This window comes from Neltuma alba, unplaced genomic scaffold (genome assembly GCF_004799145.2).
Source record: "Neltuma alba isolate B1F8T4 unplaced genomic scaffold, ASM479914v2 tig00011820_pilon, whole genome shotgun sequence".
Lineage (NCBI taxonomy): Eukaryota > Viridiplantae > Streptophyta > Magnoliopsida > Fabales > Fabaceae > Neltuma > Neltuma alba.
Window position 1 is genome coordinate 46,554 of NW_021636434.1, and position 14,812 is coordinate 61,365.

General features: G+C 31.9%; 2 protein-coding genes across 2 annotated transcripts; both read right to left on the reverse strand.

The window, feature by feature from the left end:
* Positions 1 to 4,478: 4,478 nt before the first annotated feature.
* Positions 4,479 to 5,712, reverse strand: LOC114718190 (ankyrin repeat-containing protein ITN1-like). The gene is made up of 2 exons (XM_028903443.1): positions 5,300 to 5,712; positions 4,479 to 5,210 (listed from the first exon to the last, which is right to left on the reverse strand). Exons 1-2 carry the CDS (start codon positions 5,639 to 5,641, stop codon positions 4,596 to 4,598), a joined length of 957 nt encoding a protein of 318 aa, XP_028759276.1. The 5' UTR covers positions 5,642 to 5,712; the 3' UTR covers positions 4,479 to 4,595.
* Positions 5,713 to 6,302: 590 nt separating this feature from the next.
* Positions 6,303 to 9,329, reverse strand: LOC114718192 (ankyrin repeat-containing protein ITN1-like). Its single transcript, XM_028903444.1, has 4 exons — positions 9,212 to 9,329; positions 8,714 to 8,827; positions 7,724 to 8,200; positions 6,303 to 6,820 (listed from the first exon to the last, which is right to left on the reverse strand). Exons 2-4 carry the CDS (start codon positions 8,820 to 8,822, stop codon positions 6,666 to 6,668), a joined length of 741 nt encoding a protein of 246 aa, XP_028759277.1. The 5' UTR covers positions 8,823 to 8,827; positions 9,212 to 9,329; the 3' UTR covers positions 6,303 to 6,665.
* Between the last annotated feature and the right edge of the window lie 5,483 nt (positions 9,330 to 14,812).

Consider the following 14,812-nt stretch of genomic DNA (forward strand, 5'->3'; position numbering starts at 1 on the left):
AGCCACGGCGGAGGCGGCTGCCCGGGCATACCACGAAGCTACCCTGCGTTTCGGAGGCAACAAGGCTAAGCTCAATTTCCCAGAAAATGTCAGATACGGCAACCTGCGACCACGACAGCCGTGGCTTATTTGAGAGGTTCGGGTTTTGCAAGTACCCTTTTGTCCATTCCGACGTCCACTGAGGTGATTGTTCGTGCGAAATCCCTTCACCACCATCCTTCCTGGGTTCTTAGCCGGCGACATCAAGTGATTTTCAAGGCACTCGCAGTTTTCAGAGCTTCCCATGAATTTTTGCGATCAGATGGTTATGTCATCTTCAATGGCTCGTCATTTTCAGTCATCAGCGTTGCCTTCAGCTTTATCATCGTCGTCGTCGGCTTCATCTTCTACGATGGCATCTCTAATAATATCTCAGCAAGGAGGTTTGCTGACAGGGCTGCATAGTGCGGGTGCGAGAAGAATAATCAAGAGGCAATCCACGGTGGTTCACCAGGAAGAGAGAGGGGCTGGTGAGGTGGCAGTACCACTTGGGATGCAAGTAAGGATGAGAGGAATATTACTAAACCTTTTTTAGGAGGTTCAACATTACTCCTCATCTGAATACTCCTGCGTGAAAATTTTTAGGAATAAACTATATCTTAACCCATAATGTTATTTTTCGATATCAGTTTCAAGTATCCATGCAATGATATCTATTACCCGGTAAAAGCTTTCGCATACTGGCTATATTTTTAATATGTGTGTGCGTGTGTGTTATAACTACCAAAAGGGTACTTGCAGAACCCGAACCTCTCAAGTAATGAGCCTATATAATGTGTATAACACAGAAGAACTCTTGTATTTCTCGTGCAAAACTTAAATCCATACGAAAAAGCTAAATATGAAGTACAATCTCTCTTCTCTTTATTAGGTTGTATGCTCATCCCCGATTTCGTTTCGAGGCAGATTGTCGCAGGGATATTGAAGTGAGACGGCTTTCGTTAAGAAATGTGTGCTTGTATGTATAATGCACTTTAAACCATTCAGAGATTTAGATTTTAAACTTTTTATATAAATTTGTTTAATGATAAATTTATTTTTTTGAAAAAATTATTAGCCGTAAGATTATATTTATCTTAAATTCTACACCTATTAAAACAGAAAATTAATTAAAATGTATAAAAAAAATTTAACCATCCAAAATCGATGTGAATGGTCGAAACGGGGGATCATGTGTTTTGCGTCTGAGCTTGATTTCCGTTGATCTGTTGTCCTTGTTTAATTTGGTTCTAGAAGCAGTTTGACTCTAGAAAAAAATTTGGCTCTAGAAGCAGAGACAATTGGCTCTGGGGCCCCGTATTTTGAATATCGCCTTGTTTTCAATGGCGAAACACATTATTTAAGACTTCAGACATGACTCGGATAAAATTAAATAACTAGCCTTAAGAATACGTATTTTAGAAAGTCTTAAAAATATTTTAAAACTCTGAATAAATCAAATTAAAGTTGTCGTTATAAAAATAAATGAAACCTTAAATCATAAGGTATTTACATTTTACAATATATGAGGAATAATTAATATTTAGAGCTAATTCTTTGGAAAAAGTATTTTTCGAATTTATAATACGTGATTAGGTGTAATTTACTTTGAGGCATCACAGAGTTTGAAGCTGTCAATATGGACACGAAACATCGTGTTGATCCCATACTTTGTGTTTATGCATGAACGTAACTAAAAAGATGAGGAAAATAAGATGACAAATTGGACGGACGCTAATTTCACATCATATTCACTGGGGCCCTTCCCCGGCCCCCCAAAAAAAAAAAAATTCTTATATGTTATACTCCTTCTGATCTATATGTAAACCTTACTTTTTTTATAAAAAAAATTTTGGTCCAAAATATAAACTTTATTTTTTTAGTTTGTATGAATATTTATTACTTTTTCTATGATTTTATTCTTAGTTAACTGTATTTAGTGCTCCATCCCTCTTATTAATATTATATCTATATATTCTTTTTTATTACCTTTTCATTTATTGCCTCTCTCATTTATTCTCTTAATAAATAAGGGCAAATTTGAAACAAAAGTATTTCTGACCTATTTATTATTTTTAACTAATTCTAACTGCTAGTCTGTTAAACCTGATTCGGTTGTTTGAAGCTTATATATAGGATCGAAGGAAGTACCATGTGGTTAAGACAAATCTTTTCTATTTTATTGTATATAATAATTCAAAAACTCTCAAGAGTGGATTCTCCGAAGGCCCAACAATATACTACACCTTCTTTTAATTATAAGAACTTGTTTATAGACTACAAACAAGATTTTATATAACCAACAAATGTTGATCCAAATGAAAGGGACTTGGGCACCTTAAACATCATGTTCTGGGTTCAGAGATTAGTCTCTTACCGTTCGGGTAGGAGGATACTCTGAGCAATTAAAAAAAAACAAAGTCTTACAATTAGGATTGAAGTATTGTTGTCAAACCCACGAGTTGACTCTCTAAGTTTAACGTTTTTACATTTTTAGCCAACAAAATCGTGTCAATTTACTCTTAAACTCGTGATAACTGTAAACTCAGTAAAACTTACGAGTTTATTTACCGAGTTTACTGTTTTTACATTTTAAGCTTGCAAAATCATGTCAACTCGCTCTTAAACTCATGCTAAATTTTTGGATTTGATTCTGTTTAGTGACTTTATATATGAATTTTATAGAAATTTCTTTGTTGAATGTAATAAATTATGATCATTGATGGATATAATTTTAATTATTTAAATTTAAAATATATTTAAATGAAATTATTCTCATTTTTTATATATTAATTATTTGATTATATACTTTTAATACCAATTTATTAATAAAAGTAAACTTTTACGAGTTTACGATTCGAGTTTACAATCCGAGTTTATCTCATTCTCATAAGTTTGTTTAAACTCGTGAGTTTGACGACTGGAGGCAGTAGGTTTTTAGAATTTGGGATTGTTTTGCATGTTAAGTACTGCTTAACTTTTAATAAATTATTTTTAATGAAACTGTGAAACTGTTTGATCGGGAAGACATATGGTGGATTTAATATTTGAAGATCTAACGGAATAGTAATTATATATAGGTCCCCCCAATTATTTTTGTTACAAATTAAGCTAATTAAATAGCCACTAACCACTAACCACTAACCAGCATACGCATAGATATGTAACAATTTGCTTTTGCAAACTAAATGAATCGTATATCTCAAAATACTTACTGACCACACCACTTATTGATAAAATCGTGACTAAATTATTTGTTAATTAATCATCAGTGTTAGGAAAAACCATGGTCAGCTCAGCGGCAATTTAGTTAACCTTTGATCAAACCACATGGTTCAGCCAACCACGTGCGTCTAAAATAATCTTCCCCAAATCAAGGGTTAGTCACAGTTTTATATCCATATTTAGATCATAATTAATTCAGGCCACAACTACACACACACGCACACAATAATCGCAATTAAATTATGAGCGAGCCACTCATACGCATATTTAAAACTATAATTTTTGATCAGGTATAATTTCATGATATGCGCATGAAATATGCATATACAATATAAAGCGATCTACGCTTAATATTTTATATATGAGTAGCTCAAGGATATTAATCATCTATAATAACAAACGGTTGGCTTTGAGCAAGTGTTTTTGTGTTATTTTTCCAGAGGGAAAAACTAATAATAAAAGTGTCAAAAAAAATTACACCGATCATGAAGTATGATGCTGCAGTCACACCATGCTTTGTAGGGGCTATATTTAACGCTGAGGAATAAATTATTTTTATACTCCCTTGATCCTTAATATTACCTCCGGTCCTTAATATAAAATCCTGTTTGACTTTTTGTTTGGTCCTAATTATAAGACCCCAATCCATTTTGTCTCTCATATTTATGTATTTTTTCCAAGATAGTCCTTCTAATAATGATAATTCTAGCCAATACACTTAATTAGTAAGGATATTTTAGGAATGACAATACTTATTTATTACAAATAACTAACTTAACTTACTTCCTTAATCTCCTCAAATAAGTCAACTGGGTCTTATAATTAGGACCGGAGGTAGTATAAGACTTATTTAACTAATTTGATTAGATTAAGGAAGTTAGGTAAGTTAGTTAATTATAATAAATATGACATGTTTTTCTTCTTAAAACACTATAGCCATCTTTTTTAATATCCATCTTCACTCTTCTACTTCGTTAAGTTGAAGAAGTATCCACAAAGACAATTTAGAAAAAATTAATAAATATGAGAAATGAATCTTATATTTAGGAACAAAATTAACTCTATAATTAGGTCTTATATTAAGGACCGAAGGAGTATTACTTTAACATGTTTTGTGAGTTTTTTCATATTATTAGTCAGTCTAAATTTAATAAAAACTATACCTTATAGTACAGCAGAATAATTCAATCGAGTCAAGTTCAAGATTGGGGAAAGGATCAATGAAATATGTGTGCTAACATAGAATTGCATCTTCCTTCAACTTGGCCATAAGCACATCCTATTATTGTAATAAAATACAATACATTTTGACCCAACTAAACGTACTCTATTCATATACAGAATTACAGAGTCTAGTACAGTATATGATTATTTGGTCGGAAAAGAGACCTGAAGAAGTATTTGGTATAGAGTATATCTAAGCAAAGAGGGAATTGCAGGAACAAAAACAAAGGTATTGGTACAAATGCAAGTGCTGAAATGAGCCAGGGGACCCACTTTGGACCATGATAATATGTTACAAAGAAGGCACTGCTAAAAGCTACCATCATGCAGATGATGGAGATGAACAGTGCTATTAGCCCAGATATTAACTTCGATGGCAGTGACTTGAGAAAATCTTGTTCTGCATAACGTGAGATAAGGATAGACAAGAAGATTAGGATGGAGGTTGAGGATGAAATAAATGCAGATGCATCTGACACAGCAAATATCTGAAATGGTAGCTTCTTCAAATAGTTAGGATCTCCTGTGTCATTGTTGTTAGCACCAGGAATGGTGAATGCAGCAGAAAATACTCCCGTAGCAATTAGTGTTGAAACAACCATGCAAGACTTTGCAGTTCCCTTCATCCAAGACTCTGCTTCTTTTAGCAGTTTTTTGTGCTCTTTGGTGAATAATTCTCTAGGAGTTAGGCCTTCAGAGTTTTTCATCTCCATGAATGATGGCCGCAATATCTTCTTCACTTCCTGCCACATTAGAACATGAATTTGTTATGGAACTAACAGCCTCTCAGCTTCATGAAATCATACATACACAAACCATAAGGGGAAGATACCTCAAACCATAATAGCTCAACCATCATCTGAAAAGCTGCTCCTGAGAACAAGTCAAGTCGGTTTTGCGGTGCTAGTTTTGCAGCAAAATGCAATAAATTGCATTTATCAGTAACATCCACAGAAGAAACTATAGAGTCCATGTTTGGACCTGTTTCATGTATGAGGTTGAAGACACTAGCATGACGATACAAAACAGCGATGTGAATTATACTTCGGTTTCTGCTATCCTTTTCCGAAATCAAATCAGGGTAGCTGCTAAAAAGCTCTACTAGAAACTCAAAATTTCCAACTTCAGCGGCATTGAATATAATTTGTGAAGGTTCTCTTATGAGTCTCATCATGCTCGACTCATCTAGAAGAAGAACTTCATTCCAAATATTCCTAACAAGCTCAATTGCGAGGTTCTGCTTTACACCTGAAACAATTTAGTTATGTAATGAAGAAGTAAGACAAGGGGGGGAAGGAAAAAAAAGGTCTTAAAAAATCAATTCCACACAGTATAACATATTTATAGCATTTGTAATATTGCTGTGTTTTTAACCAAGCAGTCTAGAGTTTAGTCCTTCCCAGCTAGCATAAATGTGTGGTGTAAATGCATCGACACTTAATCCTAAAGTGCATTCAAATGAACGAAAAGTTAGATATTGCAATATAGCTATAGATGACCTTACAGAAAAACAGCCACATCGCAACTTGGTGTTTTGATTTTTCAGTTGAATTTGTCCTTGACAGTCTATTCCTAGTCTTACCCTTGGATGAATACATTTATTTATGAGTCAAGCATCTTTGCTTTGTATTACCCGTTCTTAATATAAGGGTTAGTTTGACTTTTAACTTGATCCCAAATATAAGACCTCAATCTATTTTGTCTATCATGTGTATCCTTTTTTTCTTAAAGTAGTCCATATAATAGTTGCACATCTTAAAGATTCCATTAAATGAAAATTCTAGTCAATACATATGATTAGTAAGGGTATTATAAAGAAGACAACACCTATTTATTACAAATAACTAACTTAACTAATTTTCTTAATTTATTCAAATTAGTCAACTACTTTTTATATTAAGGGTCGGAGGTAGCATCTTCCTTGGGTCAATAGTTATGTATAGGATGATTGGAGTACTTTCGCTTTTAAAATTAGATTCAGCCTATGCCTGCCATAATGAAAATAAGAATAACCAAGCACAGAACCGTTTTCTTCTTGAGAATCTTTAAAGCAAGAACTGATGGTAGCTTCTTTCACCATCCTGCTTTCCTTCTTTCAAGTAATCAGGAATATTAAGTATTTCTTCTTCTGCCCAATAAATAACATAAATGGACAAAATAATCTAATTACTTAGTTTTCCTGATAGTGTTGATTGTAGTCACTTACTGGACTTCATGATCTGTTTTTGATGTGCGGGACTCTGGCAACCAGAACTTGAAGGCTTTCGAGCTAGCATATGCAAAGCTGTGCCATCTTCTCCATCCTGAGCTAAAGCTAGCTCTGGCCTCTTTTGTAGCAGTACCAAGGCTAAATCTGCAAGACGTTCCAATAATGCTTGAATTGCAAATTCTAATACATAATTGTTGGTGTCTACTTGTATATGCTTCAACTTCTTTGTTGACAATTCGTACATTGCTTTAGAGATGTGTAACTAAGTGAGGTACTTGTAGTTCACACACTACATCAAGCGGAATCACACACATGACTAATTTTGAGTGCTCTCACCATGCAATTTTAAGAAAGGTGAAAATCATAAATGAAACAGTCAATTATTTGTGTTTTGATCATTCATCCATTGCTCGATGGTTATATATTGGTTGAACCTTTCATTCTGTAAAGTCCACCCTATACTACCTCCGGTCCTTAATATAAGAGCTAGTTTAACTCAATTCTAAATATAAGACCTAAATCCACTTTGTTTCTTATATCTATCTTTTTTTTTTAAAGTAGTTCTTATAGTAGTTGCACATGTTAAAAATTCTATCAAATGGTAGTTTTAGCTAATACACATAATTAGTAAGGATATTCTAGGAAAGACAATACTTATTTATTATAAATAACTAAACATTTTTTTTTAATCTACTCAAATTAATTAACTAGCTCTTCTATTAAGAACCGGAAGTAGTATGTTGAATTTTACCAACTAAATTAAGGGACATGAGTATGGGCCCTCCAATGCTTGTGGTAAACATGACTTGAATGATCCAAAGCCTTAAATCCCTCTAAGTTTACTGTGAAAGCTAGCTTGGCAGACCAATTAACGCAGGCATGAGCAAAGACTATTTCTATCATCTCTATTTTCCCCCAAGATCTTATCCCCCAAGATCTTCTGATCAGGAGCAAATAACAATGATATGTTTATCAACTTTAAAGCTCAAATAAACTATTTTGCCTCTCACCCTATACTGATTGACAGCTTGGGGACCTTATACTTACCATAGATTCCAGAGTTGAGACAAATGAAGAACAGTAGTTTCCAATCCCAGTCGTCAAATATTTCATAACTTTTAGGATATAGATACGATGCCATTTCACATTTCCCTTGTAAAACAGCCATGACGACAGGAGTCACTCCTTGTCCACCCCTGATATTTGGCAAGAATACATTTTTTTGTAGCATTATTTCAGCAATCTTGATGTTCCCAGATGCAGCAGCAAAGCAGAAGGCTGTGTTCCCTTTTTGGTCTTGTAATTCCAAGTCATTCCGCTCCATTAATTTCACCAACTCTTCAACCAAGTGGACATGGTTTGCTCCTGCTGCGACATGAAGAACCGTTAACCAACCCTTGGTTATGGCCGCAGTCAGAAGGGTCAAATCTTGTTCTATGATGTGCCATACTGCTTTCCAATCACCTTTCAATGCTGCTTTACGAAGAGGTACACAAATTTTGAAGTATTTTTCTCTGGCTTCTTCTGAAACAAGTAACAGATTAAAAAAAAAAAAAAATTTAGTGGATTCAGATTTGTTTAGAATCCTTGGATTTCTTGTGCTTGAGAGTAGGAAGTTCAGTGTTGAGTCACATGAAGCAGCTAATCTGTAATTAGAAAGTGTTGTTTTCATCATTCTTGCTGGTATAACTCATGACAGACGAAAGATTCTTTCAAATGACAGGTATTGGTTGCTACGTAGAGGTTTAACATGAAAAAAGTTTAAATCGAAACACCTGAAGTCAGTAACCTGAAAAGTCAGAGATGTATGAGCCAAATATCATCTGAAATTAGAACATAGGACCCTTTACAAATTCTGAACTTGTGTCTTTGCAGATCCAAACTTTGATATTACACCAACTAATATATTGATACGGCCGAGTTTATTGTCAAGGACGCTTACATAGTTTTAACTTGTAGTTCTGGAAAAAGGAAAATAGAGCTTGATCCATGAAGAAACTTGCATGTGAATCATCATATATAGGATAGAGATATTACCTGTATCTGATAATAGATCAAGGGAAGGCGTCCTAAACTGAGCTGAAACAACCCTTTGAAGCCGCTGATGTGGTTCTGAACTTGTTGAATGTGCATCAGATGTAGCCATTTCTCCTTGTAAAGCAAACACAAATTTGATTAAGTACTTTTATAGACATAACAAATCATTCTCCTCTTGTAGTTTTGTTATTTGTACCTCAAATACTCTGATAGTGATTTAATTAGACCGTGAAGTATGTGAACAGAGAAACAAATGAAATAACTTAGCAACAGTGAGTAGTAGTGCTCTTTGACCTTGTTGGCAATAAATATGATGAAAAAGTGCTTTTGCCAAAATCACTGTACTGAAGAGAGCAAAATATCATGCATTCAAAAGCATATACACTGCACAGCTTCTTGAGCATTTTTTTTCCTGCTGCTATTTAAATATACACTATGCCGGTTTTCTTCGTCCTGTAATAAACTAAGAATTTTCCATATTTAAGAACTTTTCTTTACCTCGAGACTTGAACTGAAATCTGGACTTTTGTTTCTCCAGCAAATATGCCTCTGAAAGTGATGAACAAGCAGATCTAAAGTAATGAATCTTTTGGAAAAAGGAAAAAGTGATGCTGACTAATTAGGAAAATATACACGAACAGAGTAAAAAGTTATGAAGAAAATTGACAGATACCAGAGCAAATGAGATCAAGTAACCTGAAAGCTCAAGAGATTTGCTAGAATTAACTCATGGGGTCGATGTTGTTCCCAACTACTACTGTTTCTCAGACTGTAAGAGGCAGAAGAAATGTGAAGGTCTGCTCTCTGTCATAGTCCAAATGAGAAGAGTTAAAAGAAGACAGAAGACTCCGGTCAAAAAAAAAAAAAGAAGACAGAAGACCAGTGTTTGGTCAAGTCAATGGCAATATTATTTTTTAATTAAAGGAAAAATCGCAGAAAGAAATTTTAAAAATTAAAAAAATTACATACAAGACCCGTTCACAAAATTGTTATTATTTGTTTATCAATTATTGTCAAAATCTATACTAATTTTATAATGAACCCCTATTTATAATTTTGGGGAAATCACAAATAAAGACTCTCGAATTAGCAAAATCATTCTATGGTCACCTAAATATGTTAAATTACTATGAGGGACCCGGTCTCAAATTGTAATTATGAAATCATGGCTAAATTACCAAAATACCCCTCTTTAATTTTTTTTTTTTTAAAAAAAAGCCACTGCCTCACCGGAATCCGGCCACCAGCGCCGGAGCTCCGGCCACTTCCGGCCACTGTCGACGACCGGCCACCGGAGCTCTGGCACCGGCGGCCGCTTCCGGCGGTCTTCCTTTTTTTTTTTTTTAAACTGTTTTTTTTTTTAAATTGAGGGGAAGTGAGGTTGGGGGATTTGATCCCCTAACCTAATGCTTCCCAAAATAAGGAATGACCATTGAGCCAACAAATTTTTGTTAACATTATGATGCAAAAAAAAATATAAGTTAACTCATTTACTCTTGTTCCAGGTGATAATAACAATACATTTGGAAATAACAAGTTCTGATTGTAAAATAACACGTCTAGAATAAAAATTTAACAATATGTTTTTTATAACAATAAATTTTATTGCAGGTAATAACAACAATACATTTAAAATAACAAGTTCTGATTATAAAATAACAAGTTTGGGATTAAAATTTAATAACACGTTTTTTTATAACAATACACTTTGTTTCAAGTGATAACAACAATACATTTAAAAATAACAAGTTCTGATTATAAGATAATAAGTCTAGGATTAAAATTTAACAACACGTTTTTTTATAACAATTAATTATTTTATACTTTTAAAAAATAAATTATTTATAACATAAAAAATATTTTTAATATATTTATTTCTCTAAAAAAATACTTTTTAATCTGTATATCTATACAACTCATTATAAATCAAACTACTTCTTATAAATTATAAAGTATTTATAATAAGGCATTTTTGATTTATTAATCATAGTATAAATTTTATATTATTTCATTCTTTAAATATTAAAAATAGTTTTTATATTTAAAGGATAAAATAGTATTTTTAATTATAAATTAGAGATAAATTTCATTTATAAATTTAAGCAGTCAAAAAGTATTTTTAATCCACAATAAATTGTACTATTTATAATTTATAAGAAGTAGTTTGATTTATAATAAGTTGTATAGATATATAGATTAAAAATTTTTTTAAAAAAAATTAAAAAAGTGTGTTGCCATTTTCCCTAAATTTTATTTATAAATTTGAACAATAAAAAAGTATTTTTAATCTATAAAAAATTATACTTCAAGTTCTGATTATAATTGGAGATAAAAATTATTTTTTTAGCAAATTAAATAGATTACAAGTACTTTTTATAAGTTATAAATAATTATTTTCCAAAAGTATAAAATAATTAATTGTTATAAAAAAAAGGTGCTGTTGAATTTTAATTCCAGACTTGTTATTTTATAATCAGAACTTGTTATTTCCAAATGTATTGTTGTTATCACTTAAAACAAAGTGTGTTGTTATAAAAAAACATGTTGTTAAATTTTAATCCCAAACTTATTATCTTATAATTAGAACTTGTTATTTTTAAATGTATTGTTGTTATCACTTGAAATAAAGTGTGTTGTTATAAAAAAAAACGTGTTGTTAAATTTTAATTCCAAACTTGTTATTTTATAATCAGAACTTGTTATTTTTAAATGTATTGTTGTTATTGCCTGCAACAAAATTTATTGTTATAAAAAAAACATATTGTTAAATTTTTATTCCAGACGTGTTATTTTACGATCAGAACTTGTTATTTCCAAATGTATTGTTGTTATCACCTGGAACAAGAGTAAATGAATTAACTTTTTTTTTTTTTGCATCATAATGTTAACAAAAATTTGTTGGCTCAATGGTCATTTCTTATTTTGGGAAGCATTAGGTTGGGGGATCAAATCCCCCCAACCTCACTTCCCCTCAATTTAAAAAAAAAAATAGTTTCAAAAAAAAAACAAAGGAAGACCGCCGGAAGTGGTCGCCGGCGCCAGAGCTCCGGCGTCCTACCGCCGACAGTGGCCGGAAGCGGCCGCCGGTGGCCGGATTCCGGTGAGGCAGTGGCTTTCTTTTTTAAAAAAAAAAATTAAAGAGGGGTATTTTGGTAATTTGGCCATGATTTCATAATTACAATTTGAGACCGGGTCCCTCATAGTAATTTAGCATATTCAGGTGACCATATAGTGATTTTGCTAATTCGAGGGTCTTTATTTGTGATTTCCCCTATAATTTTTCTATTTTTTATTTTTTTTAAATTTTTTTCTTAATTAAAAGTGAAAACAATAAATAATTTTAATTAATAAAAATAAAACACAAAGGTGGAAGGGTTAGCGGTGAGTGGGGCTAAAAAATTATCCGAAAAGGAAGCAACATCCCGCTGCTGTCCCGCTGGTTCTTGATGTTTGGAAATCTAGTTTCCACGTGTCCACTGGGCCCACTTAATTTCTGACATCCATTATCTCGCACCATGAAACAAGAAAATTACAATAAAGCCCCAACCAAGAGAATTAAATATAAAAAAGTCATTTAAAATTATCAAATTATTTTGAAGTTCTAAAAAAACATATTACAAAATATTTTATCTGTTTAATTATTAAATTATTTTTATTATTTTTTTAAATTTTGTATTGACAACTGAAAAAGCAGTCATTAACAACTTAAGGTGTAACGATTAACAACTATCGTGACAATTAGTGACAATACATTTTCTATCAATAGTTGTCATGATAGTTATTAATCGTTACACCTTAAATTGTTAATAGCTATTCTTTTAGTTGTTAATGTAAAATTAAAAAAAAAAAGACAATTTGATAATTTAACAAATGGAATCGCTTACAATAACGTCATTTAGGACTTCAAAATAATTTGATGATTTTAAGAGATTTTTTTTATATTTAATTCTCTTGAGTGGAGACTGATTGCAATTTTATCATGGAATACTCCTGTTTTTTTTTTTTTGGTTTGGATCTACCGTTGCCCCTTGCGCCTTAAACAAATATTATTTTTAATATAAAAATTAATTTGATATTTAATTTGATTTTAAATATAAGATTTTGATCTATTTTATTTTTAATATTTATTTATTTTTCTTTCAAGTAATACCTATAGTAGTTGTATATGTTAAGGAATTATTATTAATAGGTAATTCAAATATACATAATTAATAAAAGTGTCATAATAAAAATAAAATCTATTTATTACAAATAACTAATTTTTTTAATTTCTTCAAATTAATTAACTAAATATTATATTAAGAACTGAATGTAGTATGTGTGTTGGTGGAACCTCATAGTGGAGAAAATTGTGATATTTATCCATCATCTTTAATATTCATTTAATTTTTCATTAATAATATATAATCTCAAATAATGATTTTATAGCTCATATAGTTTAGTGACACATATGCTTCTTGTAAATAAGAAGTTGCAAGTTCGATTTTACTTATCATCTCATATTATTAATGTCCACCCCTCTAATTCAAGAAAATATTGTATAGCTCTCATTTTCCCAGAAATAAATATATACGCATGCGTGAGTGTGTGTATTTCTTTTTTTGGCCTGAAAGTGAGTGTGCGCATTCAAAGATAGCCAGATAAAAAGAAAACATGAATGAATACATATTGATGACATTTAGACTTCACAGACTTTCTAATACAGATGCATTATTGCTGCATATCCTAATTTATTTTACCCCAACACCACAATTATATAATCCAGCAAACAAAAAACAAAACACAACATGAAACTATAGCATAGTTCAAAATTACCACACGACCAAGATTTGGAGGTGAGGGGAGGAAGACGGAAGGATTTTAATCTTTTTTTTTTTATTTGGTAACACACAAATTTTAGGAGGGTCTGCCCTCTCCTCCTTAACCTTCCCTTCAAAATTGGGAGGATTTGAAGGAAAATGGTAATATTTTGCCATGTTATGACTATTATACTTATATTTTGTCATGTGATGACCATTATGCTTGCATCTTAAATAAAACAAGGGTGAAATTGTCTATGTTAAAATATTTTTCCCTCCCCTCTCCCCATAAATCAAACAAGGTAATATTAAAACTCTTCCCCTCCCCTCTTTTTTTATAAATTCAAATAAGGTAATATTAAAATCCTTCCACTCTCCTCCCCTCCCCTTTCCTCTATTAAAATCCCTCTCTTCCCTTTCTTCTCGTTGAGCCAAACAGACCCTAAAAAGAGTATATTTGGTATGAGAGATTTGGAAGGGAGGGGAGGGAGGGGAAGGATTTAATCATTTCTTCTTGTTTGACAACACACACAATTTTAGGAGGGGAGGGAAAATTTCTCCTCCCCTCCCCTCCTCAACCTCCCCTCTAAAATTGAGAAGATTTGGAGGGAAAGATAATATTTTGTCATGTTGTAACTATTATACCCATATTTTGTCATATGATGACTATTATGCCTATATTTTAAATAAAATAAGGACGAAGTTATCCATGTCAAAATATTTTTCTCTCCTCTCTTCTCATGAATCAAACAAGGTAATATTAAAACTCCTCCCCTCCCCTCCTTTTTTATAAATGCAAACAAGGTAATATTAAAATCCTTCTACTCTCCTCCCCTCTCCTTTTCTTTATTAAATCCCTCTCTTCTCCTTCTTCTTGCTTGACAATACACAAATTTTAGTTATAAATTATATTGGGCATTGACGTGCGTAAGAGTAATGAAAAATCACATACGAACTTACCATCTAATGCATTATGGATGGATCTCATTTCAACCACTCGTTTCAAACATAAATTCACTTTTTCGTTGTTATGTTTGGCTAGGATATGTATTCTATTGATTCGTGTGCTTGATGGACACAATAAAATAATCCAACAATATACCAAGCGATTCTTGTTATGTGACTTTTAAGTATGTAATACGAATTTAAACTCACATGAATCAATGCATGGATATATTTGCACTCTTCATTTTTTGTCTCGATAAAGTTAAAAAAAAATCATTTCCTATTTATTTTTACTCTTTATATAAAATATAAATTTAATTTCATAATTTATTGATAACATACCAGATCAATACTA

Coding starts and splice junctions, on each gene's coding strand:
- LOC114718190 (XM_028903443.1), bottom strand. CDS start 5,641: ATGATGAGACTCATAAGAGAACCTTCACAAATTATATTCAATGCCGCT. Junction 5,211..5,299: donor TTGAGCTATTATGGTTTGAG/GTATCTTCCCCT, acceptor CTAATGTGGCAG/GAAGTGAAGAAGATATTGCG.
- LOC114718192 (XM_028903444.1), bottom strand. CDS start 8,822: ATGGCTACATCTGATGCACATTCAACAAGTTCAGAACCACATCAGCGG. Junction 8,201..8,713: donor TGATCTATTATCAGATACAG/GTAATATCTCTA, acceptor TACTTGTTTCAG/AAGAAGCCAGAGAAAAATAC. Junction 6,821..7,723: donor TCTCAACTCTGGAATCTATG/GTAAGTATAAGG, acceptor AACGTCTTGCAG/ATTTAGCCTTGGTACTGCTA.